The sequence below is a fragment of the Poecilia mexicana genome, unplaced genomic scaffold, assembly GCF_051168715.1.
Source record: "Poecilia mexicana isolate PSO_F unplaced genomic scaffold, ASM5116871v1 scaffold_4, whole genome shotgun sequence".
NCBI classification, from domain to species: Eukaryota; Metazoa; Chordata; class Actinopteri; order Cyprinodontiformes; family Poeciliidae; genus Poecilia; species Poecilia mexicana.
In genome coordinates, this window is record NW_028263373.1 from 27,119,717 (window position 1) to 27,147,687 (window position 27,971).

Genomic DNA, 27,971 nt, shown 5'->3' on the forward strand with positions numbered 1-27,971 from the left:
ATGAATTCTCTTCAGTTGTCGATTTTTGAAACGAAATTCATTATTCCTTTTTGATAATTTTTAAAAAACAGAAACAAAAAAACAAAGCAAACGCCCATTTTGTAGCTACTGGCGATGCCGGGTGGCTCTATTGTAGGAGCAAAGTCAAAGAGCCATAAAATGAGACGATGCTGGAGGAAAGTTCCTGCTTCGCAGCCATTCAAGGAAAAGATCCCTCAGCTGTGAGGAAGGCCTTGGACCACAGGGACACCTGTTCTCAGGTAAGAGCTCATAGTTGGTGTTGGAAAATCTCTCATTAGAAAAATACCACCTTGAACTCGATGAGGTGTTTTACTGGCGTCTTATTTTAAAATGTGTTCGTTCAGGATTATGTAAGATGAAACGGTTACGACGGCGTATGCCACTGTAGATAGGAATAAAAAAGGAGTACATTTCCGCCAAAACACTGACATTTTTGAGAAGTCAAAAATTTTCTAGGCAGAAAATATGGAAATTTGTGAGTTTGAAAAGTCGAATTTTTGTTTTAGAGTTCTCGCAAATTGTCGATTTTTCAAACTCGTGCATTTCAAAGGTTTTTGTCTCGAAAATTTCTGACACGTCAAAATTTGAGGGCTTTTTTTGGTGGAAATATATATATATATATATATATATATATATATATATATATATATATATATATATATATATATATATATATATATAGCCAATGGCCATAATACAGATAGGGTCGAGAACGAATTTATAATACTTCTTGAAATTTTTTTTAATGACTTAATTGCTTGTTGTTTCGAACAGGCTCAAACTGTTCCGCTTGAGCCTGCATTGGTTCGTCAGCGTTTCTGCCTGACAAAGTATTTATTTTTATTTTCAGACTTACTAAATTGCTGCTATGCTGCATTTAAGTAAGGTACGACTGTTGAATTTCACTTATTCCTGCACATTTGTATAAACCTTAAACGCATCATGTAAAGTCGACTGTAACTCTTGGCGTTTTCCAACCAGGGGGATTTCGTTTGGGTGGACTCCGGCAGTGGAGTCCCTATCGGGGCCGAGGTTACAGTTACCGATACCGGGCAGCTTCAGCTCATCGACGATGAAGGAAAGGTACCACACCTGTAAAATATTCGCTTCACTTCCACCAGTCAAACCCGCGTTTAATCCCTCTCTGAGTCAATTAATGGCCGTTTGGATGCAGGAGCACAAAATCAACAAGAAGACCCAGGGCAGCATCCGCCCCATGCACCCCAGCGCGGTGAAAGGTGTGGACGACATGATAATGCTGGGCGACCTGAACGAGGCTGGGCTACTCAGGAACCTGCTGGTCCGCCACAAAGAGGGCATCATCTATGTAAGTTTCTGTTCCCGGGAGTCCACCCAGTTTTACGACGCCCATAAGCGGCCACTGGAAACGTTTACTGGACTTGGCGAGCGAAGCGGCTCCGCTTAGACTTTGTCCCCCGGATTTATCGCGGAGCTGTTCGTCTCCATGGAAATTAATAAGGCAGTGTCGCCAGATACAACGACCCTGCGTTTTCTGCGTCACCGCGGCGAAGCTCACCTGTGCGTGGAGAGCCATAAACCCAGAGATTCTGTTCATGTCAGTGTGTTGGGTTTACTTTAATTACTCAGCTCACCAAGTGACACGCATTTTATATCTGTATATTGATTAATTCCACACACACTGTTGTTTTTCAGGCCTCTATTCCAGTTAAAAACATTTATTTTTTTTCTGATGGAAACTTGATATTTAAGATTAGAATGTCAGACCAATCAAAAAGCAATTCTAATTTATTAAATATGCTTTAAGCAGGCACTGAAACTGAATGTTCAGCTAGAAACAATACTATAAACAATAAACTGCAGCAAACCTTCTTTCAAATGGCTCAGAAAGTGTAATTAGGAATTCTAGACAATGTAAAATAAGATAAAACATGACATTGCTAAGAGCACAAAGCATAGAATATATATCTGCCCTTACGGATTGGTTACTGTCACCGATACCCGATGTAGAATTTTTTTTCAGTATCAGGACTGATACACGTTAATATCAGATCGGTGCATCTCCAGTTCAGAATATGATTTACAAAGTCCATAAAAATCTGAGGAATCGGAACCTTTGCAGAGCTAAAGGAAATGGAGAAATCATTCAAATCTAATTAGGTCTGCTAGGAAAATTAAATTTAAATATATATATATTTTTTAAAAAATGATGTTACACAGTAATTTTGCGACACTTTTTAGACATTAAATCTGAAACAGGCGTTCACTTTTTTCTCTATTACAGAACACTTTGAAATGTTGCTGAATATTTATTTACATACAGACGCGTCGCCGTCTTCCACTGAATCACATGACGGCCGTCGGTGTTTACGGGCGTCTCTGAGTGAAACTCAGATGTTTACACCCAGAGTTCGATGCGCCTGAAGCGCTGTGGCCAGTCATCTGTCTGCTTTTCCTCCACTGTGACGCCTTTATGCTCATGGAAACACAAAACACCATCAATAGATGTGCCTTGTGTGTAACGGAAAACATCTGTGTGTGTGTGTGTGTGTGTGTGTGTGTGTGTGTGTGTGTGTGTGTGTGTGTGTGTGTGTGTGTGTGTGTGTGTGTGTGTGTGTGTGTGTGTGTTTTCAGACGTACACAGGCTCCATTCTGGTGGCGGTGAACCCATACCAGCTGCTGCCCATCTACACCACAGAGCAGGTGCACCAGTACACAGACAGACGTCTGGGTGAGCTGCCCCCCCACGTGTTTGCCATCGCAGACACCTGCTTTTTCAACATGAGGCGCAACAAGAAGAACCAGTGCTGCGTCATCAGGTGGGCTCCAGGAAAGGCTAAACTGAAATTTTATTTTTATTATTCAAGAAGTTGCTGCCGTGTAAAATCCTTTACATGATGGAAACATTGATAAAGTTGGAGGTGTGCCTGTAGCTTCTCGTTTTGACACCTTTTTTCTTTTGTTTTTGTTACAAAATCTAAAATTTTAGATTAATCAGACGCCTTAACGTTGACGGCCCTAATTTAAATTAGTTTGATCTGAAACATTTACTGATAACAAAAAAATGAGAAATTACAAAAAGGGCGAACACTTTTATCCCCAATAGGTTAGATTTTCTTTGTGATCATAAGGTTTCCATTTTCAAAGCAAAAGTCACACTTTCAAGTTAAGGCAAAAAAGAATATACACACAACAGTCATTTGCACCTGAATCAACAAGTAATTCCTGACACCTATCCAATCAGCGGAGAGTCTGGAGCTGGGAAAACCGAGAGCACCAAGCTGATGCTGCAGTTCTTGGCTGCGGTCAGCGGCCAGCATTCGTGGATCGAGCAGCAGATCCTGGAGGCCAACCCCATTCTGGAAGGTCAGTGGGAGGAATGATGGGAAAATGCCTCTAAACCAGGCCCGTCCTCACTCTTCTAATCCGATTTTTATTTTTTAATCTTTATTTTTTTATCTCTCAGCATTTGGGAATGCCAAAACGGTTCGCAATGACAACTCCAGCCGATTCGGGAAGTACATCGACATCAGCTTCAGCAAGGCCGGGGCCATCGAGGGGGCCCGGGTGGAGCAGTACCTGCTGGAGAAGTCCAGAGTGTGTCGTCAGGTGGGTGGGGGACTCCTGCTGTAACGAGGAGGTTGGAGTTGGTTTATGTTGGACTAAAGAGCGTTCCGGTTCTCCAACAGGCCCCCGAGGAAAGGAACTACCACATCTTCTACTACATGCTGATGGGCATGGCTCCAGACCAGAAGAAGATCCTTTCCCTCGGAACGGCTGCCGAGTACAAATACCTGACCATGGTTCGGTTCTGATCCGTCCTCAGACACGCATAAAAAAGGATCTGGAGTCGGGAATAACGCGTGTTCTTTCCCAGGGCAAATGCACCAGCTGCGAAGGACGAGACGACGTGAAGGAGTACGCTCACTTCCGATCGGCCCTGAAGATCCTCACGTTCACCGAGACCGACTCCTGGGAGATCTCCAAACTACTGGCCGCCATCCTCCACCTGGGCAATGTGGAGTTTGAAAGTAGGCAATGACACATTTCTCAAAATCTTCCCATTGAGTCTTTTTTTCTCTTTTCTGCTCTCCCGGGCTCAAGTTCTCTGCGTGGTTTCAGGCATCATAATGAGCAACCTGGAGGGCTGCAACGTCGCCAAATCCTCCCACTTCAGCATGGCCAGCCAGCTTTTGGAGGCAGGTGAAGTTTTTCCTCAGCCGATGAGGCCGAGACCTTTTCTGAACGCGTGCCATCACATCCTCAGGTGGATCCTGCAGCGCTGGAGAAGTGTCTGACTCAGCGCACCGTCACCACCGCCAGGGACACCGTCAACAAACCTCTGAGCTCTGACCAGGCTCTGGACGGCAGGGACGCCTTTGTCAAGGTAATGGCCACTTCCTCCTGCACGTTTTCCTACTGGTGGAGCTTGTCTCCACCAGCAGCATCAGGGTGTTTTTTTTTTTTTTTTCTAAATTTGGGTTTTCTGTCATGGACCCACTACACAGCGGTGGATAGTTGTGAAGGTAACGGTAAAAGTGTTGACCTTTAATTTTAGAAACGTCATGCCCTGTATAAAATGCTTCTGCCTCGGTCAGAGTGGATGATGAGAATGAGAAGTTTTTGAGTTTTGCTACAGATTTCCATTCGGAGTTAGGTCTGGACTTTGACTGGGCCATTTCAGTGGTTTTTACTCTCCCTCCATCATTAAACCGTGTGCGTTTAGCCTTCCTGCTTTTGCTCCAAAAGAAACAATGTTTTTTCATGTGAAGTCTCTCCACCTGCATGATCTTGACAGATTGAATCTTTGTGCCTCTGCAGAAAGATTAGATCGTTTCATGACAGTATCTGTGTGATGTAATATGTCAACATGTAGATGAGTTTTACCGACTCTGCTGCATTACAGGAAATATTCTGAAGAAATTTGCTTAAATGGAGAGGCTGCCAGGATAATTCTTTGTGTTGTTTTGTCTTTCAGGCTATTTACGGCAAACTTTTTATCTGGGTGGTGACAAAAATTAATGACGCCGTTTACAAGCCACCCGATGATGAGGACACGGTTCGGCAGTCGATAGGCCTACTGGACATCTTTGGCTTTGAGAACTTTGACAACAACAGGTCAATGTTTACCCTGACTGGTATAGTTTGGCTGCTCCTGGATCTTTAGATAAAATCCTGCTGTCTTATTGAAATTAAATGAGGGTTTTGGTTTCTTACCTACCTTTAGCGTAGGATCTTATTGCAACATCCAGCTGAAGCTCATCTGGCACCAGTTGGGAAAGAAATGTTTGAACTTCCTAAAATGTTTTCCTTTTTTTTAAAACAGTCCATTTGGTTCAGATCTTACAACATTTTTCTTTTACGATTTGGAGGGTAAAACATATATCTTCTGGTTCTGCTTTTAATTATTTCATCTTGACTTACTGCCAATAGTTGTTGCTCCTTGTTTCAAACAGTAAATTGCCCAAATACAAAGTGACACATTTTACCAGAATATTTAGTATTTGGGAATTTATATCTGTTCATTGGCCTTGTCACAGCTCTCTTTTCTGAGGTGGAGTTTTCTTTATTTTTATATTCATCTATTTTTAAAAAATCTTTCCTTGTAAAACATTTGTGCGTGTCGCTCCGGCAGTTTCGAGCAGCTCTGCATCAACTTTGCCAACGAGCAGCTGCAGCAGTTCTTCGTCAAGCACGTCTTCAAGCTGGAGCAGGAGGAGTACGCCCGCGAGGGCATTGTCTGGCAGCACATCGACTACCTGGACAACCAGCGCACTCTGGACACGCTGGCCAACAAGCCCATGAATGTGTTGGCTCTTGTTGACGAGGAGAGCAACTTCCCAAAGGTCTGTTCTCCTAAAATCCTCCGGACGCAGCCAAGCAGAACGCCGAAAAGAAAAGGCTTTTAATGGATTTTTTGGGGCTCGTTTTTCAGGGCACAGATGCCTCCATGCTCCAGAAACTGAATCAGTTTCATACCAAAGGCGAAGTCTACATCCCTCCCAAAACCAACTTTGAGACCCAGTTTGGGATCCAACACTTTGCAGGAGTGGTCTACTATGACTCCAAAGGTACTGCTTAGAAAATTCTTTTGAAAAATGATCTACAGCGATGTCTCCGACACCGATACGAAAACCACCTAAGAGATCTGCTAACTGCTTTTAGCCATGCTAGCTAATATGAGTATTTGTCTCTCTGCATAACTTTAAATTTCTATAACAGCATGTTCACTAAATAATGAGATACACATCATCAGGAGTTGAAATAAGCTATAAGAGAACTTATACTATTGCATCACGTCTTTCTGTATGTGTTTTTTTTTGTTGCAGTTTCTTAATTATTCTTACTTACTTTCATAAAATGCAAAAGAAACTTAATTATACCACTATGGTTCTATTGGGTTTATTTTAGGAATAGTTATTCTTTGACAACGTAAAAAATTAGCCATTTCTTTTGTCCTGAAAAACCTGCTTTGTGTAATTACAGTGTAGGATGTTTGTTTTGAGTCTCCTGAAACCTTTTTGAGAAATAAAATGACAACCATGTCTAATAAGCACATTCATTTTTCTAATGTGTTATTAATTATTGGAACAAGAAAAAAAAAGGTCAACACAAGATACAAAGTCTATCTGCATGTTTTAAATGTGTGTAACCTGTACTGCGGTTTTACCGTCCCACGTTCTAGGTTTTCTCGAGAAGAACCGTGACACTCTGAGTTTGGACCTGATCCAGTTGGTGGAAACGTCAACCAACAAACTCCTCAAGCAGGCCTTCAACGGCGAACTGACATCCAACTCCAACTCGGTCAAGAGCGTCAACCCCAAGCTGATCATCAACACGCCCAAAAATAGCTTACGGGTAAAAAAAAGAAGAAAAAAACCCCACGGCCAATAAAAAGTAGCAAAGCTCCTTTTAGCACGCAGCTCATTTTCACATGTGCGACTTTCGCTCTTGGCCTCACAGCAAGCCTCCGACGGCAAGAAGCGCGTTCTGACTCTGTCCGGCCAGTTCCGTCAGTCTCTGGATTCCCTCATGAAGACCCTGACCGTGTGTCAGCCTTACTTCATCCGCTGCATCAAACCCAACGACTTCAAGAAGCCCATGGTGAGCCGGGCCTGGACCTGAAGGCACCTCTGCAGCGGTAACCGCCCCGTTCACTGTTAGTAAAACAAATCTTTTGTGTCAGCTGTTTGACAGAGAGCTGTGCATACGGCAGCTGCGTTACTCCGGCATGATGGAGACCATCAGGATCCGGAAGGCCGGCTACCCGGTCCGGTACACCTTCAGCGAGTTCCTGGACCGCTACCGCGTTCTCCTCAGGACCTCTGTCTGTGACCCCAAAACCGTGAGTCGGGCCATGTTGAAATTCTCCGTTCGACCCGTTTTGCCTTTTAATACAAGACGATGTTTGTTTCTGTGAAACAGGAAAGCCAGGAGACTTGCTGTGAGAACATCTGTAAGAGAGTCCTTGCTGGAGAAGGTGACTGGAAGACGGGCAAGACAAAGATTTTCCTCAAGGTGAATCCTTAAGTTTGCGTAGATGGATGGGTTTAGTTTAACAAGTTATTTCAGTAAACTAATAATCACAATCAAGTTTTAAATCAATACACTTTAAAAACATTTGTTAATTGATGTGGAATACTTCTGTTTTGGAGTATAATGTGGTTGTAAGTTAGAGATGGTATTGAAATGCTAAAGGCCACAAATCTCAAAGGAATCTTTTTAGTTGCAAGTGATAAAACTGGCATCTGTCCAGATAATAAGACATTTTCAGACCATTGTGAATTAAATTTAAGACCTGTTTTGCAATAGAAATGCACAAAAGACAATAGATTGGCGATAAGTTTGCACTAAGCCATAATGTACTTAAAAAAAAAAGTTAGCTAGCTACCATTGTATGTTAGCAGCTAGTTACCGTAGCCTCAGATGCTTGGAGTCATAGAAGATTTTGAAAGTGTGTGTGACTCAGACTTTTCCGTGACAAAAATGTTTTGCAAAATATAAACAGAATATTTTAGATTAAATAGTTCTGCATCCACAATATTCAAGACCTGTGATTGATGTATGAGGCCAATTTATTATTATTTTTTAAATGGATTTAAGACATTTTAAGGCCTTCTTTTTGGATAAATGAATTTAAGACTTTAAATTCTCAGACACCCTCAGTTAAGCTCAGAGTCCTACGCTGTCAATCAGCAATGCTCCTGCGTCACATGGCTTCACTCACTGGACACACTCAAAAAGTAGCAATACAAAAAAAGTTTGGTGCAGTGGACAACAAAAACTTTCTCTCACTTTTCTCCTGGCGCCCACTCAGCTCCGTTGCTCTGGGCAGAGAGCCATATTGACCAGAATACAACTCTGGATAAAATAAAGAGACCACATAAAATGATCAGTTTCTCTGATTGTACACCTCATAGGTATATGTTTGAATAAAATTAACATTGTTCTTTTATTTTATGAACTACTGACAACATGTCTCTGAAACTCCAAACAAAAATTTAACATTTGTTTGCAGAAAATGAGAAACGGTCAAAATAACAAAAAGATGCCGAGCTTTCAGACCTCAAATAATGGAAAGAAAACAAGTTCATATTGATTTGGGAACAACAATACTGATGCTTTAACTCATTAAGAGTTCAGAAGTTAATATTTGGTGGAATAACCAGGAGGTTTTTAATGGGGTTCAGTGCAGTGGGCTCTTCATTTTTCCAGAGCTGTATGTGTGATTTTAATAGAATAAAAATGTTTTTTTTTAAATATACATATAGATAAAAATATAAAAAACGTTGCTGTTTTCTCATAGGACTTCCATGACACCACGCTGGAACTGGAGCGAATAAAGGAGTTAAATGTAAAAGCTCTTCTGATCCAAAAAGTCCTGAGAGGATACAAATTCAGGTATGAGAGAAGTCCATGCAGATGGTTTTCTTTTGTGTATGTGTGTGTTTTTGGTATTTTTTAACCTGTCACAATAAGCAATTAAATAATTAATTGTATGATGAATTAAAATGAGCTCAATGCACTCTGTTCTGATGATTAATATTTTTATTTTACAGAAACATTGTGATCAGTTTTATTTATGGTTTTGGTTGGTTGTGTGTGGTTTTTCTTTCAATTTTTTAAAATTGTTTTTGATTGTTGTGTTTTATTTTGGATATTTATAATATTTTGCAGTTTCAGAGTTAAACTTGAATTTTGTAAAAAAAAAAAAAAAAACATTTATTAGCTTGAAAATGTCTCAGAGCAACAATATCATCGTTTATCACAATAATTACTGGGTCAATTTATTGTGCAAAGTTTATTGTGATGGGCCTAATTGTAGTTGTACTTTGCTTCATTCCCTCTAAAGGAAAGAATTTGTGAGGAAAAGGTCGGCTGCCCTCGTCATTCAGAAATACTGGAGAGGCTACAAAGGCAGGAAGCAGTACAGAGTGGTGGGTTTCCCTCTGAAGAATCATTAATAACCGACGTATTCGATGTCATACAGCAGAAACTGGAAGTTTCGTGCATTAAACCTCCAGTCATGCTCTGGTTTCAGGTGCAGCTAGGCTTCGCGAGGCTGCAGGCTATCGCCCGCTCCCGTCACATCCACCTCAAGTACAAGAAGCAGCGGGTCGCTGCGCTGGTGCTGCAGACGCAGGTCAGAGGTTACCTGGCCAGGAAGGAGTGGAACCGCAAGAGAAACGCAGTGATCCTGCTGCAGGCGCACACCAGAGGTGTGCTGGCAAGAAGACGCATCGAAAAGATGAAGAGAGACGTAAGCTCATGATAAAGAACCCAAGCTTTTTCTTCTTGCAGGGTGAAATGATAGATTATTTTCATAAGCAGGACTTATTTGATGCAAAGCTTTAAATTAAAGTATTTTTTTTCTTTCATATATTCATATAGTTTAATTCATACATTTAAATCCTAAGTGTTGATCAAGCCAAGACCTGCTATCTTCTTATAAATCATCATGATTGACTGCTGGAGACTCCTTTTTGCTAGGATGTATAGGATTTAACAGGAGTGGCCAAGTATCCAAGAAAAATCCAATGAAGGCATTGGTTCAACACTGACATCTGACACAGAAAGACCCAATGATAGATCTGAATTGAAGATCTGAACCACCATGATTCTCCTGTTATGCATATTTAAAGCGATATTGACTTTCCATCCCTGTCAATCTGCGTTGGATTTAGAAATTTAACTGAAAGAGGCGATGTTTCTCTCTCAGGTTGTTGATCCTATGTCTCCTGTTCTTTTAGATGTACCTCTCTGCCAAAGAGAGGGAAGAAGAACAGCTGGCCATTTTGGCCAAACAGAAGCACTTGGAGGAAGTGCTGAGGCAGAAGAGAGAGATGGAGGCCAGAGCGCAGACTGCCAACATGAGCGACCAGGAGATGGTGGACGACATCTTCGGCTTCCTGCCCAACATGGTGGTCGGAGGGCAGGAGGGCCAGGCTCCCGTCGGATTCGAGGTTCAGACTCTCGACGCGGTTGCTCTCTTCTCAAGCTGAGGTGGGTCCGTTTGATCACGATTCATGTGTTTTCTTTTTTTACAGAACATTGAAGGAAAACGGACCATAATCGAGGAGATAGACATTGACGAGATTCCCGGGGAAGACGAGCTTCCTGAGGAGGACTACGAAGACCTGGATCAGTACTCGTTCTCCAAATTCGCCTCCATTCACTTCCAGGGAGCAGCCACGTCCACCTACATCCGACAGAGACTTCAGCAGCCGCTGCTCTACCACGAGGATGAAGGCGATGTTATGGTGCCGCTCTGAAACGTCTACGGTTCACTTGTTTCAGCCTGTTTGCCCATTGCTGAAGTTTGTTGCGTTTTCGGCAGGCTTCGCTGACGGTGTGGTGGATCATTCTGAGATTTCTGGGAGATCTTCCCGAGCCAAAGAGAATGAGCAGGCTTCAGCAGGGGAGCGCCATCCGGGATCGCTATGTCCCGCAGGACCTGATCTCCAGGCAGGATAGACGTCTGAGCCACATGGTGGGCCTGGATCAGGTATGTTTCCCTACAGGAAGGTGAAGAATTTGGAAAGGTTTCTCTTCATTTAAAGGGGCAGTATTAGGTAAAGTTGTCGTTTTTGAGCTTTACAACATTTTGTAATGTTATTTTATCAGAAACATACCTGGAGTGTTGCTTTGATTCTTTCATCAGTGTTTGAGAAATCCTTTAATCTCTGTGGCAACCATTCATCTGTCCAAAACACCTTGGTCGACCAAGCAATGCCTTATTAGAGGCTCAATCATCCTGAGTGTTGCAGTTTCCAATCTTCTGCTTCACAGAGCAGCCCTCTGTGATTACCCCATTCAGCTCCTTCAGACTAGCTAGCAGCAATTAGCAAACACCTGGTAGAATTTCACATCTCCTGGGCTCATTACAGGAGCTACTTCTCAGTGAAATGTTGGTAAAAACGCTGTTGAAGGGTTAATAGAGGAGCCATGTTATGAAGACTTCCTGAAGGCAGCGTTTCAGAAATAGTAGGAGCTTTTAAAGAAACAAAGGCCCAATTTCAAGGTGTTAAAATGCAAAATCAAATTTCTTTTAAGTCCTATTTGATATCTACAGCAACTGAAGGTATCATAGTTACTTTACTGAGCCATAAAATGACTAATGTTCAAATAAATATTTGAAATTTGCTCGTTTTCAGAGAGTGCTGAGGAAAAACAAAGAGGCGGAACCCGCCGTCGTTGCAGAGGAGTCGGACCAGAAGAGAAAGGGATCGATCTTCACAGACCTCCTGACGAAAAACAGGAAGCCCTCCACGATGCCCACCGACACGGTTCCAAACCTGAGGTCATACACCGCGCCCGAAGGCAGCCCGCGAGCGAGAAAGGGATCCACGTTCACCGACCTGCTGTCCAGAAACAAAAAAGTCCTTCCCGCTAAAGGAAGCGTGAACGTGCGGCCCGTGTCGAACATGAGGAAGCCCTCCATCATCATGGAGGAGGTGAGGCCAGAAGCCTGCGCAGCGTTTCATCCGATGGTCGTCATGGATTCGGTAAATCCCGTTTTCGTCTCCGTTTCTTTCAGAACGATGACCTGACGGAGGTGTCCAAGCCCACCACACTGCAGACTGTTAGTGAGGACAGTGACGCCATACTCGGAGAAGGGCCCACCCTGGACAGGCCCCTGTCGTCTCTTGAAAAAGTCCACTACATCGTGGGATACGGCATCATCAGGCCTGACCTCAGGTTCCAGCTGTTTGCCTTTAGCGTCGCAGGATGTCTGATTGTAGTTTCTCCTTCTGGAGAACTGCTAAAACTAATGTGTGTGTGTGTTTGTCCATCACAGAGATGAGATTTACTGTCAGATCTGCAAACAGCTTCATGAAAACAACAACAGGAACAGCTACTTCCGCGGGTGGATCTTACTGTCCCTCTGCCTGGGCGTGTTTCCTCCCAGTGAGCGCTTCTTAAAAGTAAGGAACACAAGTAGGCCGACTGCTTAAAGCTGCAGCATGTACTTTAAATGTGTGTGTGTGTGTATATATATATATATATATAGTTTTTTACATATTTGGCTGTCCTTTACTGCCACAACATAGTGACAGTAGAGGACAGATAGCCTGCAACAAAAATCAAGTTTCCTTTGATACTTTGACTGACTGACTTTGCTCAGTCAGAAACACCAAATAAGAGCCAAGAGTCTTAGCGCTGTCAATCACCCTCCCTCTCTGCTACGCTCACGCTTTTTCCTGATAGTGTATCCATGAATGCTAGCTATGAACATTAGCATGTCCTCCAACGTTGGCGTACAAACGGTATTTCTGTAATGGTGAGTTGTTTCTCTGCCATTAGCACATTTTACAGTGCGTACACAAGCTTGATTGACAGCGGTAGGACCCCCCTTTGGGCCCTGATTGGTTGTTTTCTGACCGTGCATTTCATCAGACTGCTACAGCAGCACTGGGACAGGGTGAAGGAGTTCAGTCTTTAGGAACATATTACACAGTGACAACATGGTGACAGTTTTAACTAACATGTGAAAAACATTTGTTTGTTGTTGTAAAAGTTAGATACCTCAGCTTTAGATATCACCACCTGTGAGAAACAATGTTTTGATGACTGTCTGTTGTCTTTTTCCTCGTCAGTACCTTCAAAGTTTTATCCGTTTTGCTCCTGGAGGTTTTCCTTCCTACTTAGCCGAGAGGCTGCGGCGCACCATGTCAAACGGAGCCAGAGGGGAGCCTCCAGCCTGGCTGGAGCTGCAGGTTCTGATATGTTTTTTTTTTTTTATTTTGTGGAGGATTTAAAAGTGTATTATGTTTAAACAATATATTTTTGCTTCTCTATGTGACTAAAATTAGATCTAAGAGCATATTTGATTGTTTCCCTTAAACAGTTTTATGTTTTTATTCATAAAGGAAAACATTAATCATTTGCATCATAGTCATTTTGCATGAGTTTTTTATTTTTATCTTTTAGTTAATCAACACCTTAATGTAGATTACAAGTTTTATATTAAGGTGATTGGAAATAAAATTTAACACATTTTGGTGTAAAACTCAAATATTTAACGGGATTGTATTCAAAACGTCCCAAATTTCAAAGTTGCTTGTGAACCGAATAAAAAGCTTAGTTAGTGCACCTGTGTTGTGTATGACTGTGATTCAGCAAGAAGAACAGAAATAGAAATAACTTTATTTCTTAAACTCAGAAACAAACTCGGCAATGAAATCTGTACTAAACAATTTCCCTTCATTTCAGTTGAAACAAAAAACAAGAATAGAAAGTCACGCAAAATTAGAAACTTCAAACACTTAAACTACATTGAGTTTGAAAGCCTGATAGTCTGGGGATAAAAGCTGTTTTTAACATGTCAGTTCTCACTTTCCTACGTCAGTAACATCCGCTGGAAGGCAGAAGTGAGAACAATGAGTGCCGCGGGTGAACGCGGTCTCTGATGATGTTTTTAGCTCTCTGACTGATATAAATGTCCTGTAGCGAGGGGAGAGTGGTTGCACCAGCGAACTCTGCTGTTGTAATGACACCATGGAGAGCTTTCCTCTAGCCCCAACCAGGAAGATCTTTCACTTTAGTTGTTTTTCTTTGACATTTATAATCTCAAAGATGCATATTTCTGGATAAGTTTACTATAATCAATTTGCATATGTTCTTTTTTTTTTTTTTTTTTTTTTTTTACAAATGCTGTGTCATTTTTAAAGGATTTTCAAGAAACTTGTGTGATTGATTTCCACTGGTCATTTCTCTGCCGTCTCGTAGGCAACCAAGACAAAGAAGCCCATATTGGTGTCTGTGGCGCTGCTGGATGGACGATCCATTAACCTTCCTGTTGACTCGGCAACTACATCCAAAGAAGTCTGCCAACTTGTGTCCAACAAAATCAAGCTAAATGACACGTTTGGCTTCTCTCTCTACGTAGCCATGTACGAAAAGGTAAATGAATCTGGGGCAGCAGAGCTGCCAATCAGTTTGATACCAATCAGTTTGATACCAATCAGTATGATACGATAATATCAATATCATATCAAACATAGATAAGCATTTTATGCCAGAAATGTTCCTTTTGTTGTTTTACAACCGTCATTGATATTTAATTTATTGTTGTTTTAAGTTTTTCTTTTAAATGGAGCATTACATATTAAACATTTACATATAAGTACATAAGCTTTTAGCCAAGTGACTAATTTCCATCTCTGGTCCAATCAGCAGTTTAATATATTTAATGTTTAATGATAAGAAAAAATGTGCAAAGATAATTAAACAGTTGTTTGCAATTTGTAGTTTAAAATGGTTCAATAATTTTGACTTTAAGTTGATAAGTTGAATAGAGTTAGCATAATGGCGCTAGCAATAGAGTTGTGTAAAGTTAAGCTATGCTAAGATAAACAGGCTAACGTTTTCTGAGGTCACCATTTTAAAAACCTTTTTTCCACCTCTGTATGACTGCTGAGCAGATAAAGCATGATTGATTTTAGTTACTGATTTATTGGTGACTCGTGCTGAAGGTGTGGGCCCTGGGGAGCGGCCGGGAGCATGTGATGGACGCCATCTCCCAGTGTGAGCAGGAGGTGAAGAGGAGGGGCGGCCAGGAGCAGCACGCTCCGTGGCGTCTCATCTTCCGCAAGGAGATCTTCACCCCATGGCACGACTCCAAGGAGGACAAGATCAGCACTGACCTTATCTACAGGCAGATCATCCACGGTCTGAAGTTTGGAGAGTACCAGACAGAAAAGGTGGGCTCTGTTGTAACGTCTGCAGAAGTTGGTCAGAGGTTTACACACACTCATCATTGGCATGGATATTATACTTATTAGGGGCATTTGATGAGATTAACCATTCTCTCCAGAGTGTAGTGCTAGTAAGAAAACCAGAAATGAGGGTTTAAGTTCATATTTATTGTTTTTTCTCTGGGACTGAAAAGATTAATCAGTTGAATCGATTATGGAAATAATAATCTACTTATTTAGTTTTGGGTTGGTGAAGTTATTGAATATTCTAACAGACATGTTATCTATTGATGATATTGATCACTTGTCTATCACAATATACGTTATTTATTTATTTATTTATTTTTTTGATCAATCCTAGTTGACAGTGTGAAATCTCCCTGCTTAAAATGTCCAGTAGGTGTCCCTCAAGGGTCTGTCCTTAGGTCACTCTTAGTTTCCCCATACATTAACACATTACCAAATCCCTGTTCATACTTTGATGTACGCTGATGAAGCTGTTATTTTAAAAACGTAGAGGAAGCATCTCAAAGCTTTTCTTTAACTCTCGCAGACATTTAACTTAGACTATTTAAACCATGTCTTCAGCTAAACATTAATAAAACTATCATAATGTTTATTAAAAAATGGTTAAAACATAAGACACTCCAAATTATTTCTATATGGTAAAGAACTAGAATACACCAATATCACCACAAGCTTGGTCAAACATGTAGGAACAACTTAGATGTTCAGTCAGTGCAGTTAGGAGAATAACAACCAATGGAAAATAAATAATAAAGAAACTGACAAAATCAATAATTTGACCACCTTAGTCAAACCAGTAAAAATTAAACGGCAACAAACATTTCAAATGGTTCAGAAAGAGCAACTAGGAATTCTAAGTATAATGTAAAATAAATAAAGAATGACGTCACTCAGAGCACAAAGAACCTTCTTGAATCTAGATGTTAATATGAGATCGGTGCATCTTTATTTCTCCAAAGTTTTGCCTCAACACTGAGTTTTTTTGTTGTTGTTTTTTTTGTCCTGTCCATGTCTCCATAGGAGGACGACATCATCGAGCTCGCTGCCAAGCACCTGTACATCCAGCACGGCTCAGACAGTCGCCCAGAGAACGTGAAGGAGACGGTGAAGGACTGCATCAAGACCTCTCTGCTGGAGGCCAAGTCAGAACCCAAACTGGTCCAGATGATCCACACCGCTCACGCTCAGGTTGGGATCCTCATGATAAGCAATGAAACAAACAAATCCTCCAGCAGCTTCTAATGGACACAAATCATTTCAGAGCACCTTCCTGAGTTCTGGACAAAAAGCGGACCTGGTGAAGGCGGAGGTGGTCGACTACGCCAGAGAGAAGTGGCCCATGTTCTTCTCCAGGTTCTTTGAGGTCACCAAGCAGTCGGGTAGGACAACCTTTGTCATTTGTTTTTAAACTGTGAGCTACATCAAGTCTCCAGGTCTCCTTATTTCAATACAACCACTATAAAAATAGCTTGAGAGAGTAAAATAGTGAAATTGAAGTGTTACAACTCTCCAAGGGAGTTTTACAGGCTACCAGAGGTATTTGATATGTTTACTGGAGCTGCTACCTGTAGTAGACTCTCAGAATAATCTGCCATATTTGTCAGGTGAAGCCAGATAAAACTAGAAATGAAATAAGGTATAAACATGTCTGTTTTTATGGCCTCAGTGTCTAAACGTTACACATTCTTAGTTATGTTTTCTCCTTTTCCTAGTCCGTCCTGTTCAGGTGATCAGAGGTTGAACAGCACTGACGCCGTTGCTTAGTGTTACTGCACTGTGAAAGTGGAAAGTGTTACATCAGCTCACAGTAAATGTGTTAAAAATATCTTTTGACCTCCATGCAAATGAACTTCAGTTCCTCTTTTAGTGTTGCTTGACTTCAAGTCTAGAATGAAAGTGTTTCTTTAACTGTCTGCAAGATTAATTTAGGAACTTATGATAAAAAACAATGTAGGCATTGTGTGGAAATAGATGCACCCAAGGCTTGTTTTCCCAAGTCATTCAAGCTGGATGTTGTTTAATGACTCCAGCCTGAGATAACGGCTCACATGGGTCATTAATCAATTCATTTCCTTACTGATGATAGTAATAGAATGTTATGCCGTTTAGTTTCTTTGCATGTGACAGAAGGATCTAAGGCGTTTCTGTCTCCAGGTCCCCCCTTGCCAAAGAGTAAGTTCATTGTGGCCATAAACTGGACCGGTATCACGTTCCTGGACGAGAGGGAGAAGAGGCTGCTGGAGCTGTCCTTCCCAGAAGTAACAGGAGTCAACACCGTCAGGTAGAGACGCTTCTTCCTCAGCTAGGACGATCTGAAACAGGAGCTGAAGGAAATGTGAAATGGGTGTGTAGTGATGCATGTAGAACAAACAATCCAGGTTTGGCCTGTCTTTAAGCCCAAAATGATTAATTCCCAGTTTAGGCTTTAATGTAATCTTTTAGTTTTACCAACACTTTTCTTCTGAGTAGAAGTGATATTTTTGAGTCCTGACTTAAGTTTGGTAGAGATTCTGTTGAAGGGGCTTTGGACCTGTAGCTCCTTAGCAAAGATGAACTGTCAGAATATCAGTGGAAACATTTGAAAAGCTAGACGGGAATTATGAGAATAGCTTGGTGTGATTCCAGTAAAGTTTGTGTATGTTCTTAAAACTTTGTGAAATAGCCCTTTAGTCTTATACTGATGGGAAGCTATGAAGGTTAGCATTATTAGCTGCTAACGGTTAGCCAGTTCCCACACTGCTTACAAGTCATACCTGCATGTCCAGCTTGCCTTGTGATGAATCATATTAGTTGATTCTGTCAACACAACAGGCAACCAAAGAACCACTTCCTGTTTTACTTCAAAATAAGAGTTTCACTCATAAATAGAACATTGTGGCAAATTTAAAGCACTGAAAATCATAACTAAGGCGGAAACGATTAATTTAATTAGTTGTAATTAGGATGGTGGATGGTGAAATAATTGTGAACTAATTTAGTAATCAATTAATCGTTAATCGGAGTATACTGATTCAAAGAAAGGTCATTTGCTGAAAGAATGACGCACTCAGAATGAATTAGGGCAAAACTGTACAAAAGATATTCATTTTGGATTTAAGATGAAAAACTCTTGTCTGTAAACATGTTTTACTCAGAACTCAAGTGGCATTTTTAGCTTCACCGGGTTCAAATTCTGCAAAAAAGGAAAAAGATTCATTAAGCACCTTTGCTATCCATTTTTTAAATAATCAACAGATTAGTAGCCAGTATTTTGTAGCTGCAGATGGTTTGGAGTTTTACTCTCAGATCTGGCCTCAGTCCTTGTGGTAACCGTATCGCTCTGTTGTTGTTGCTCAGGGAGGGTAAAACCTCGGGCCTCGCTGTGTGTCTGCTGACGCTGAAAGGAGACTTCACCCTGAGCGGATCTTTTGCTGAAGACATGTCCGAGCTGACCACCATGTTCCTCAGTGGACTGACGGAGCGCTCCAAGTACGCCGTGGCGCTGAGAGAAGTCAGCAGCCAAGGTCCGGGCGTTAAGACTTTATTCTTGTATTAATATGACTGTACGGTTTTAACATTTGGACTTTATTTTTGTAAAAAAAAAAAAAAAAAAAAAAAAATATATATATATATATATATATATATATATATATATACACAGCCTTACCATGACATTTTGTTGTAGAGTTGACCTGAATTCAAAGTCCAAATAAACTGAAGTTGTAAAACAAGATGGCCGCCTTGGGCATTCTGACATCTCTTAGTTACAAAAACCCAATGAGAGAATTGTTGACAAAAAACACAACCCCAGATTTCTCCTAAAATTAAATGTTCAAAAACCCAAAAATTCAATCAATAAAATCGATTTAATGGATTATTCGCTGGGCGAAAAAAGGAAAATCTGTTTTTGACTCTCTTCCTCCTCCTCTTCTTCCTCAGATGACCCCACCATCCTGAGCTTTAAAAGAGGAGAGCTGCTGATTCTCATCAAGGATGAGGAATTTTCCAAGCAGCGCGGCTGGATCAAATGTCAAAGCAGCAGCACCAAAAAGACCGGCGCCGTCTCCATGGAGGCCATCTTTATCCTGCCGACGCTCAGCAAACCCAGCAACGAAGTCTTGGTACTGAACGTTCACCCGAGCTTCTTTTGTTTTTTTCTGTCGTCCATCAGCTCAGATGATCCCTAAAACAACTTTTCCTCGTTTTCCCAAAGAACCTCCTCAACCTGTCGCCAAACCAGAGGAAGAACCTGGTGGAGGCGAACCGGAAAGACATGGGCACCGTGGAGAGAGTAGCTCCCGCCTCGCTGAAGGACTTCTCCCTGCAGTACTTCAGGTTGGATGCTGTCTTTATCTTCACAGCTCTCCACAGATTTCTCCATAAAGGCTTTTTTTTTTTTTTTAATTCCTTTTTGTTTCGTCTTGCAGGCAGCCCACCAAGGATTTGAACCGCCAGGTGATTTCCAGGAACGCAGCGCCGGAGAAGCTGTGGGCTCACTCCAGAGAACCCATCAGACAGCCTCTCCTCAAGAACCTGCTGGGCAACCCGGAGCTCAGCCACAAGGCCTGCCTGGCCTTCACTGATATCCTCTCTGCATAGCTTCAGGAAAAACAGCTGCAGTAACACTTGTGTTTGTGTGTTTTAAAGAGCTTCTCTAGAGGGTCACTGTCATGTAAAATTGATGTTTTTGAGCTTCCGTTCGTGTTTTAACATAATTTCCTCATCAGTACTTCAATTTCCTCATGGAGATGTTGACTTGACTCTTTTATGTATATTTGAGGTAACTTCATTCACAGTTCTTCACAGTAGGTAGAGTATCCAGACATTTTACTCAAGTAACAGCATCAGTACTTCATAGTAAAATTACTCAAGGTTTGTAGTAAAAATCCTCCTAAAAGCACTTTGTTTTTCCAAAAGGTTACTCCAGTAAATGTAACTAATAGCTACTACCGAACTCTGTCATAAAGCATAACTCGCATCATTCATCAGATTTTTAGTCTGACTCCTCCGCTGTATGTTTACTGGTGGGAAAACATCAGATCAACTTTCTACCATCAAATCATTGAAATCTCCTCAGGTCGTGATGCTTCTCGTTATCTGACCTTAACCTGTGGCTCACCCATCCTGAAGTACATGGGAGATTACCCCACTAGGCAGATGCAGAGCCCCCTGGAGCTCACGGACCAGATCTTCAGCCCCCCCACTAAACACGAGGCGCTGCGGGACGAGATCTACTGCCAGATCATGAAGCAAATGACCAGCAACAACAACAGGTTGCTCTTTGCTTTTTCTGCCTGTTTTCTTGGCGTCCAAACAGTCACACCCCTCTTTGGCGGGTTGTTTTTCTTTTTTTTTTTTTTTTTTTATTGGTTAGCATGTTTTTAAACTAAAAGATTTCACTTTTTTATTATTAATATGAAAGAATGTGTTCATACATTGATTATTTTCACATTTTGTCAAGATACCAACACAGACCTCTGTGTTTTTTCTCAGGGATTTTGTGAGAGAAACCAAACGATTGCATTGTTTTCAAGTAATATAATCGTAATGCAAGAAGACATTCTCAAAGATTAATAAACTTTAAATTCTAAAGAACATTTAACACTGGAACTGGGAGACATTTTAAATATCCAAAATAAATAAATAAAACAACAGAAACGACAAATAAAATGAATCATGTAGTCAAAGCACTGGACTGAAGACTTTTATCATCCAGTTTTTGGTAGAAAGAGAGAAAAATGATAAATAATACAAATTGAAATAGTTTTATTTTATCATGCGATTGTCTGATTTATTGTTTACTGTGACGAGAAAAGACAAATGAAAGAAATACTGAATCAGTTAAGGTAGACCAAGCAGACACAGCAAACATGTGAAGCTGCTTTGGTTACAAGAGACCAAAGTTACTTGAAAAATGCTGCACATATATGAAGTGGTAGTGGCAGCATCATGATGTCGGGTTAAGGTGCTTTCAGCTGTGTTCTTGTCAAAACATACAGCCAGAGCTACAATGAAATCCTCAAGAATGTTTCAGGTTTACATGACAGAATGGCCTAGTCAAAGTTGAGACCTTTGCGGGCTAAAGGTGTGCGCACGTCGCTGCAGGACGCCGTGCGATCTGGACACAAGGCAGGCGCTCTCTACTCAGGTCTCCTCTGTGCCTGCAGGGCAAGCATAGAGCTGGGCTGGCAGCTTCTGTGGCTGTGCTGCGGCCTGTTCCCGCCCAGCCAGGCGCTCCTGAGACACGCCCAGAAGTTTGTGGAGACCCGGCGCAGAGAGCAGCTGGCCTCCGACTGTCTGCAGCGGCTGCAGAGCTCGCTCAGGTTCGTCCTGCACCACCAACACACAAACTGTTGGCCCTGCATCTCATCAACTTCTCCACCAGCCTTCCTGGCTGTGACGTCTTTTTTTTTTTTTTTTTTTACTGTTGTCTTTCTTTGAGGGAAAAATAACACATCCAGTGTGATGCAGAACTTGTTGCACCATTGAAGGGGCTGTGAACACAAATGCCTTGCATCAACATTGCACCAGGGTGACCAACCAAATGCAGCATTTGCATGGCCTCTGCTATAAATGCACCTTATTTACAGTCTGCATGACGACGCCAGGCAGGATTATTTCAATGCAGCTTTTAATCAACAAGCAGAAATTACAGCAGTGGCAGCATCATGTCTTTGATTAAAAAAAAAAAACACTAAAATAAAGCAAAGTAAACACTGTTTCATACATATGTTTGTTGGCGACTTAATTCTGCTACACAAATAAGCATTTTAATATGTTATAATTACATAAAAGGCTAGCAGGAACTTCATCTTGAGATTTAAAAAATGTGGTATTAGTCCCTCCAGGATGCTACCATTTATTTATGTTTTTCTGATTGTTGCAGCCTAAAATGACTAATTTTTCAAAAAGTTGCAGTCGAAGCTTCAGATTTTTTAAGCTTTATTTTGCTGTTACAGTCTTGGGGGCAGGCGGGTGTTGAAATTGCTTCACATAATCTTTCGAGACAAAAAAAGACAGGATTTTAACAGTTGATATTTAAAGTGCAAATAACATTTTCAACGTTATTTGCACTTACAAGGGTGCCATTACAAGAAGGGTTCTTCTTGTAATGGCACCCTTAGAATAAATAAAACCGTGTCTTGAGGAGTTATTAAAATGCAAAAGGATTTCATATCAACATGAACTCTATATATAGTATAAGCAAATCCTACACAGTATTACAAAAATTATTTTTGCAACAAAAAAAGGTGAAGTTACCATTTAGTGTCACACATGCTGTCATCTTCCAGGTTTGACTTTCAAGAGACGATGTGAAACAGGAAGTGAAATTATAAGGGAGCGGAGGGGATTGGTTGAAATTCAGCGAAGTTGCAGTGATTGGTCAGAAGAGAAGGAAATACAGGAAAGGTTAAGGTGATTGGTCAGATTTGTGGGAAAGCTGCGATGACTGGTAGAAAGTTGTAAGTCTGCGCAACATTCGGGAAATGATGTGTAAATTTCTATTAACATTGCAACTTCCTGAAGGGACTGATTAGTGAAACCAAGCCATCAGATAAACTCAAATCAGTGCAAAAGTACATAAACAGAGTATTGACGTTTTGATGGCTGTGTTTAGGATTGACCCCAGGAAGCTCCCGCCGCACCAGGTGGAGGTGGACGCCATCCAGCAGAACAGCACCAAGATCTTCCACAAAATCTACTTCCCCAACGACACAGACGAGGTACGCAGCGGGACGCTCTCTTTCTCCCCGCCGGAGACGCATCAGAGCTAAACAAATCTGCTTTAAGAAAGCATAATGTCAACACGGACTCCTCTCCTCCTGATGTCCAGATATTTGAGGTGGCGACCAGCACCAGGATCCGGGATCTCATCCAGAACATTTCCAAAAAGCTCAAGCTGGCTTCAGCCGACGGCTTCAGCATCTTTGTGAAAACCCACGACAAGGTTCAGCCATCAGTTTCACACCTTTCACAGTCGAAAAAGCAAATTTTCTGTCCTATAACATTCCAAGACTGAATATTAGGGTTTAATCTCTGAGTTTGGATCACAAACCAAAAGAACGGTCAACATTTGTCCATTATTTTTGACCCTGACTGTTACAAGATAAAAGTGTTTCTTTGGAAATCCTCATAGTTCTTTTAGTTCTTTTCCACTGCAAAGTTTTCCAGTGTTGGACCATTCACACAATGTTTGTTAGACACCAAAAAAACAAAACCAGATCTGTGAGAACAGAATGTCATCTTTTTTTTTTTTTTGTTCTAACACTGGAAGAGAGAACATTTCTCCACGTCTATAGCAGAGCGTATGTTGGCCTCAGATGTGGAGCATGATGTTTTGTAGATCAGATTTGTCTCTATAATGAACATTTACGTTCTCTGATGAGGCTAAAACCCGTCTAACCATCTCTGTCTAATCTCAGGTTCTCAGCCTGAACGACACAGACTACTTCTTTGACAGTCTGAGACAAATCACTGACTGGTCCAAACAAGCCAAGAGGATTAAAGATGGTAACCACACAGCATGCAGAGAGTGAAGGTTTGGATGGTCGGCGATATTTGTCTGCAGACTCCTCTCTCTCTCCGTCTCTGTCTGTGTGCTGCAGGTGGACCGGTCAACATTTCCTACCACGTGTTCTTCATGAGGAAGTTGTGGTTTAATGTAATCCCTGGCAGAGACACAGAGGCTGACCTTATCTTCCATTTCCCTCAGGTGCGTTTCAGCGAGCAGCTCCGCTTTCCCAGCTTCATTCAACTCGTTTTTACACCCAGCGGAAAAGCTTCTAGTCCACTTTGAATATAATCGGGCCTCGCACACAAATGAGGATGTCAGCTGGGAAGGCGTCGTGGAAAAACATTGGCAAATATTCTCGACCAGACCAGAGGCGGTTATTTATCTACTGACTCGGGAAAGTGGGTTCAAAGGTCAAATCTCTGAAGAAATGGAACAGTTTGAGCACTGAGCAGGAGTCGCTCACTAGTTCAGTGTTTTCATTTATCTGACCCGCTCTTTTTCCAGACGTAAGAGATGGATGTGACGATGTCTCACTAAATCTCACGAGACTAATTTATTAGTTTATTAGCTGATTATAGATTTGACTTCACCTGGCTTAACCATTGAGAAAAGTTTTGGTAAAGAAATGATGAATTCACAAGACGAGGGTTTTCAAGGTCCAACATGTTGTAGAAGATGGGTTGACCTCCAGGTGGGTCAGTCGGTGGGCAGGTTCCTGGAACTAGCTTTGACTTCTGCTTGAGGTGGTTCCTGTACATCCTATCTCGGGTTGTTGAAACTTGAACACAGTTGGGTATTCCAACTGGAAAATGTTCCCCAATAAATATCTAAATTGATCCATCTTGAAATCTTGATCTGCTTAAAAGTTGTTTTTGTGGTCAAACATCCAGCCAGGATCTTGCTTAGTGGCCGCAAATATTGTTTGGTTTCTCTCCCCATTTCCTAAGTGGTTTTTAATCCTAATGTTACTGGGGGTGTATGAATAATTTTGACCCAGTGTGGGTCACAGATGATCTGCGATGAATTTGATCGTTGAGGCCTAAACGAACCTTCACTCTGACGACGACTGCATGTAAACTACCGCAACAAACCCCCAACTGCTTCTCTGTTTTCCAGGAGTTGCCAAAGTACCTGAGAGGCTATCACGTTTGTACCAAGGAGGAAATGGTCAACATTGCCGCTCTGCTCTTCAGGGTAAAGGTCAACGGTGACAAAAGCCAGATCCCCACGATTCCCAAGGTGTTGAAGGAGCTGGTTCCCGCAGACCAGCTGAAGGCCATGTCTGAGAACGAGTGGAAAAAGGTAGAAGGACCAGGCTGGCTGTGGGGGTGATGAGGGGTTAGATAGATTTAGGGATGTGAAGGAGTTCAGAGGTCAGCAGAGAGGAATATGAGGCCTGCTGGATCTTCTCTTATCTGTTGTTGTTTTTGGTGCAAAACTAAAACCCTCAATGGGAAATGTTTATTGGTGTTATTTTGGTACACAATATCATAACTTCTATCTTTGATATCTATTTATATCCCTCTAACTTTTTCACCTTTTGTCCCATTACAATCACAAACAACAACCTTTAAAACCTTTAAAAACTAAGGAGCCATTTTGCTTTGAGGCCAGACCAAAAAAAACAATAATGTAGAGTCGCAAATGTCACAGGAATTAAAAAAAAAATAATAATAATCTTATGCATTTAGATACATGTACTTTAGTAAATTAGTTGTAATTTTTAAAGAACCACAATTTTTATCTCCATTTTTAGGATTTAAAATAAAGATGAAGATACATTTTTGGAAAAACAGAGACTGGATAGTTTTTCTGTTCCCTGTAGGATTGAAAATAATGTAGAATAAGAAAAAAAAATCTATTTCTTAGTGAAAATTCAATGTAATTATTGCAGAAAATAAATGAAAAACTGTTAAAAACTGTCAGGTGGTGTTACCAATATTTAAAACTTTTGTTGATTTGTTTTATTTTTTAGCTAAAGTTACAGAGGGTCATTGTGGACAAATCCAAGCAAGACAACAACCTCTAACTGAGTGGTTTAGTCATGTTTTAGAATGGCCCAGTCCAAGTCCAGACTTGAAACCAGTTGAGTCCGATCTGACTGAGCTATAGCGGCATAGCAAAAAAAAATAATGGACAAAAATATTCAAATTCAAAGATGTTAAAAAGTAGCAGACACTTAAACCCAATGTTTTTGACCAATTTTGAGAAAAAAATGCTGTAAAATCAGAACAAATGTGAGGATTTGTTGAGCTTGTGTGGATTTTGTGGAATTGTGAAAAACTAGAGGGACTTATTGATGTAGTTTGGAGTCCAGAGGGCCACATAAAGAGCTGCTGTGGGCCAGATTTGGCCCCCAGGCCTTGAGTTTGATCTAGTGGGTTTGAACCAATCTAATACTTAGTTTTTAAGCAAATTAAGTACTGTAAATAATGCGCTTAGTGGAGAAATATGAATTGTGACTTTATAAGCTGTTCATTAATAAGAGCTTGATACTGGTGGGCGGGTGTTTACAAAAAAAAAGTCTCTCCATGAATAAGGAGGGGATTATAAAGGGTCTCTGTGGGAAAGCAGAATAGGAGATACAACATTCTTTTGTTAGATTTTGGCTCATGGTGACATTTCTCTATAATGAGACTTTGCTTTGCCGATCATATATAAACAATATGTCCATTATGGAGGAGGAGAACGCCCACGGCTCGGCGAGAACTCACCCTGCTGCCTGTGGGGGTGGAGAGGAACTCATTAACCTCATTAAAAACGGGGCAATTTCTTTTCTTCCTTTTTCTCTCTCACTTTTTAATGCTGCTGCATGTTTGCATTTCTTCCACTTGCAGAACATCGTCGCCTTCTTTAACAAACACGGTGGCATGGCCGTCGAGGAAGCAAAAGTTGCCTTCCTGAAGGCGGTGTGCCGCTGGCCGACGTTCGGCTGCGCGTTCTTTGAAGTGAAGGTGGGTTCTGCAGACTCTCCGTCTCTGAGCTGCTCTGACGAGTTGATTGGTCAGTTGCTTCTGCATCCTCTCTGACCACTGTGCTCTCGCAGCAGAAAGCAAACAGCCGCTGCAGCCGTAAAAACTACATCAGTCTAAATTTTTCTGTCTTTACTCTTTTTCTTTCTTTCTTTTTTTTTTTTTTTACAGCAAACATCAGAGCAAGATTTTCCAGACATTGTGCGAATCGCCATCAGCAAAACTGGACTCACAATCCTGCACCCGAAAACTAAGGTTACAAAAGGGCAAAATTTGCAATTAGAAATGTTTAATGTTTTGCTGCGCAGCTTCAATTACTGATGTTTTATTTTAACTTCACAAGGAGGTTCTGGCAAATCACCCATACAACAAAATAGCTAATTGGTGCAGCGGAAGCACCTACTTTCACATGACCGTCGGCAGCTTGGTGAAGGGCAACAAATTCCTCTGTGAGACGTCGCTGGTAGGTTGTTTTGTTTTGGGCTTTTTAACAAAGTTTGTTTTTATATTCTTGGCATTAATTTTTTTTTCTTTTTCCATGAACAGGGCTACAAGATGGATGACCTGATAACCTCCTACGTCAGCATGTACCTCAGAGAGAGAAACAGAGGCCAGCGCTACAACATGTGAACCAGTAAAGTCAGCCCTGGAGCTCCAGGATCCATTACCCAAGATTTCAGTGTCGTTTGGTGGAAAAAGTCACAGATTTATTGCGTAAAAATAAAAATATTTCTCAGTTTTGATTTGAAGCAAGGTTCTGTTTGCGTCATTCACCCAAAGATGAAGAGCACTGGTTCCTTTGCATGTTTACTAGAACTAAGCATGTTTTGATCAGGATTCTTTTTTTTTTTTCTGTCCTTGAATTATTTAGGATTAGACATTGAGACTCAGTCTGATACTTGATTAAAATCTCTATTGTGTAGACTGTATGCAGTAAAATATTGCACTGAATTTCATCAGTATTGTGTGATTTATAGTAGTACTGTAATCTTGTTCTTCTTTCCCAATTTACAAATAATTATGCTGCGCTTGTTCCAGTCTGACTTGATCAGCAGCCGTAGATAAACACACAGCACAACCTCAATGTCCTGCTCCAATGTAGCTTTATTATTTGTTTCTAAAGTCATTTAATCTAACTTTGAAAACACATGCAGGTAAAGTTCTCAATAAACTCACGTTTTGCTCTTTATGATGTTTTCATGCTTCAGTGCTAGGCTAATGTTAGCATGTTTAGCCTCTGTTTTGATAGGACTTGTTGATAATGCAACCTACAACATATTT

The 27,971-nt window shown here is 41.2% G+C and overlaps 1 protein-coding gene across 1 annotated transcript; it reads left to right on the forward strand.

Annotated features, from left to right (window-relative positions):
- The first annotated feature begins 167 nt into the window (after positions 1–167).
- Positions 168–27,879, forward strand: myo7ba (myosin VIIBa). The gene is made up of 47 exons (XM_088005282.1): positions 168–260; positions 1,003–1,104; positions 1,196–1,348; positions 2,635–2,819; positions 3,245–3,366; positions 3,467–3,609; positions 3,690–3,803; positions 3,878–4,031; positions 4,123–4,199; positions 4,268–4,387; positions 4,979–5,118; positions 5,636–5,846; positions 5,936–6,071; positions 6,686–6,858; positions 6,964–7,104; positions 7,187–7,345; positions 7,426–7,518; positions 8,807–8,901; positions 9,353–9,437; positions 9,542–9,760; positions 10,251–10,463; positions 10,548–10,760; positions 10,838–11,005; positions 11,655–11,954; positions 12,038–12,198; positions 12,299–12,425; positions 13,098–13,217; positions 14,230–14,403; positions 14,976–15,203; positions 16,245–16,412; positions 16,486–16,603; positions 17,379–17,505; positions 18,561–18,727; positions 19,143–19,324; positions 19,417–19,538; positions 19,631–19,785; positions 20,323–20,476; positions 21,371–21,526; positions 22,822–22,927; positions 23,038–23,151; positions 23,627–23,714; positions 23,810–23,916; positions 24,835–25,020; positions 26,556–26,672; positions 26,862–26,945; positions 27,034–27,153; positions 27,237–27,879. The coding sequence occupies exons 1-47, from the start codon at positions 168–170 to the stop codon at positions 27,318–27,320; spliced, it is 6,774 nt and encodes a 2,257-aa protein (XP_087861408.1). The 3' UTR covers positions 27,321–27,879.
- Positions 27,880–27,971: the final 92 nt, after the last annotated feature.

What these genes read in the sequence shown, in the direction of transcription:
- myo7ba (XM_088005282.1), top strand. Translation starts at nt 168, where the DNA reads ATGCTGGAGGAAAGTTCCTGCTTCGCAGCCATTCAAGGAAAAGATCCC. An exon ending in AGTACAAATACCTGACCATG is followed by an intron (nt 3,804 to 3,877) that starts GTTCGGTTCTGA and finishes GTTCTTTCCCAG; the next exon opens with GGCAAATGCACCAGCTGCGA. An exon ending in GCGCGTTCTTTGAAGTGAAG is followed by an intron (nt 26,673 to 26,861) that starts GTGGGTTCTGCA and finishes TTTTTTTTACAG; the next exon opens with CAAACATCAGAGCAAGATTT.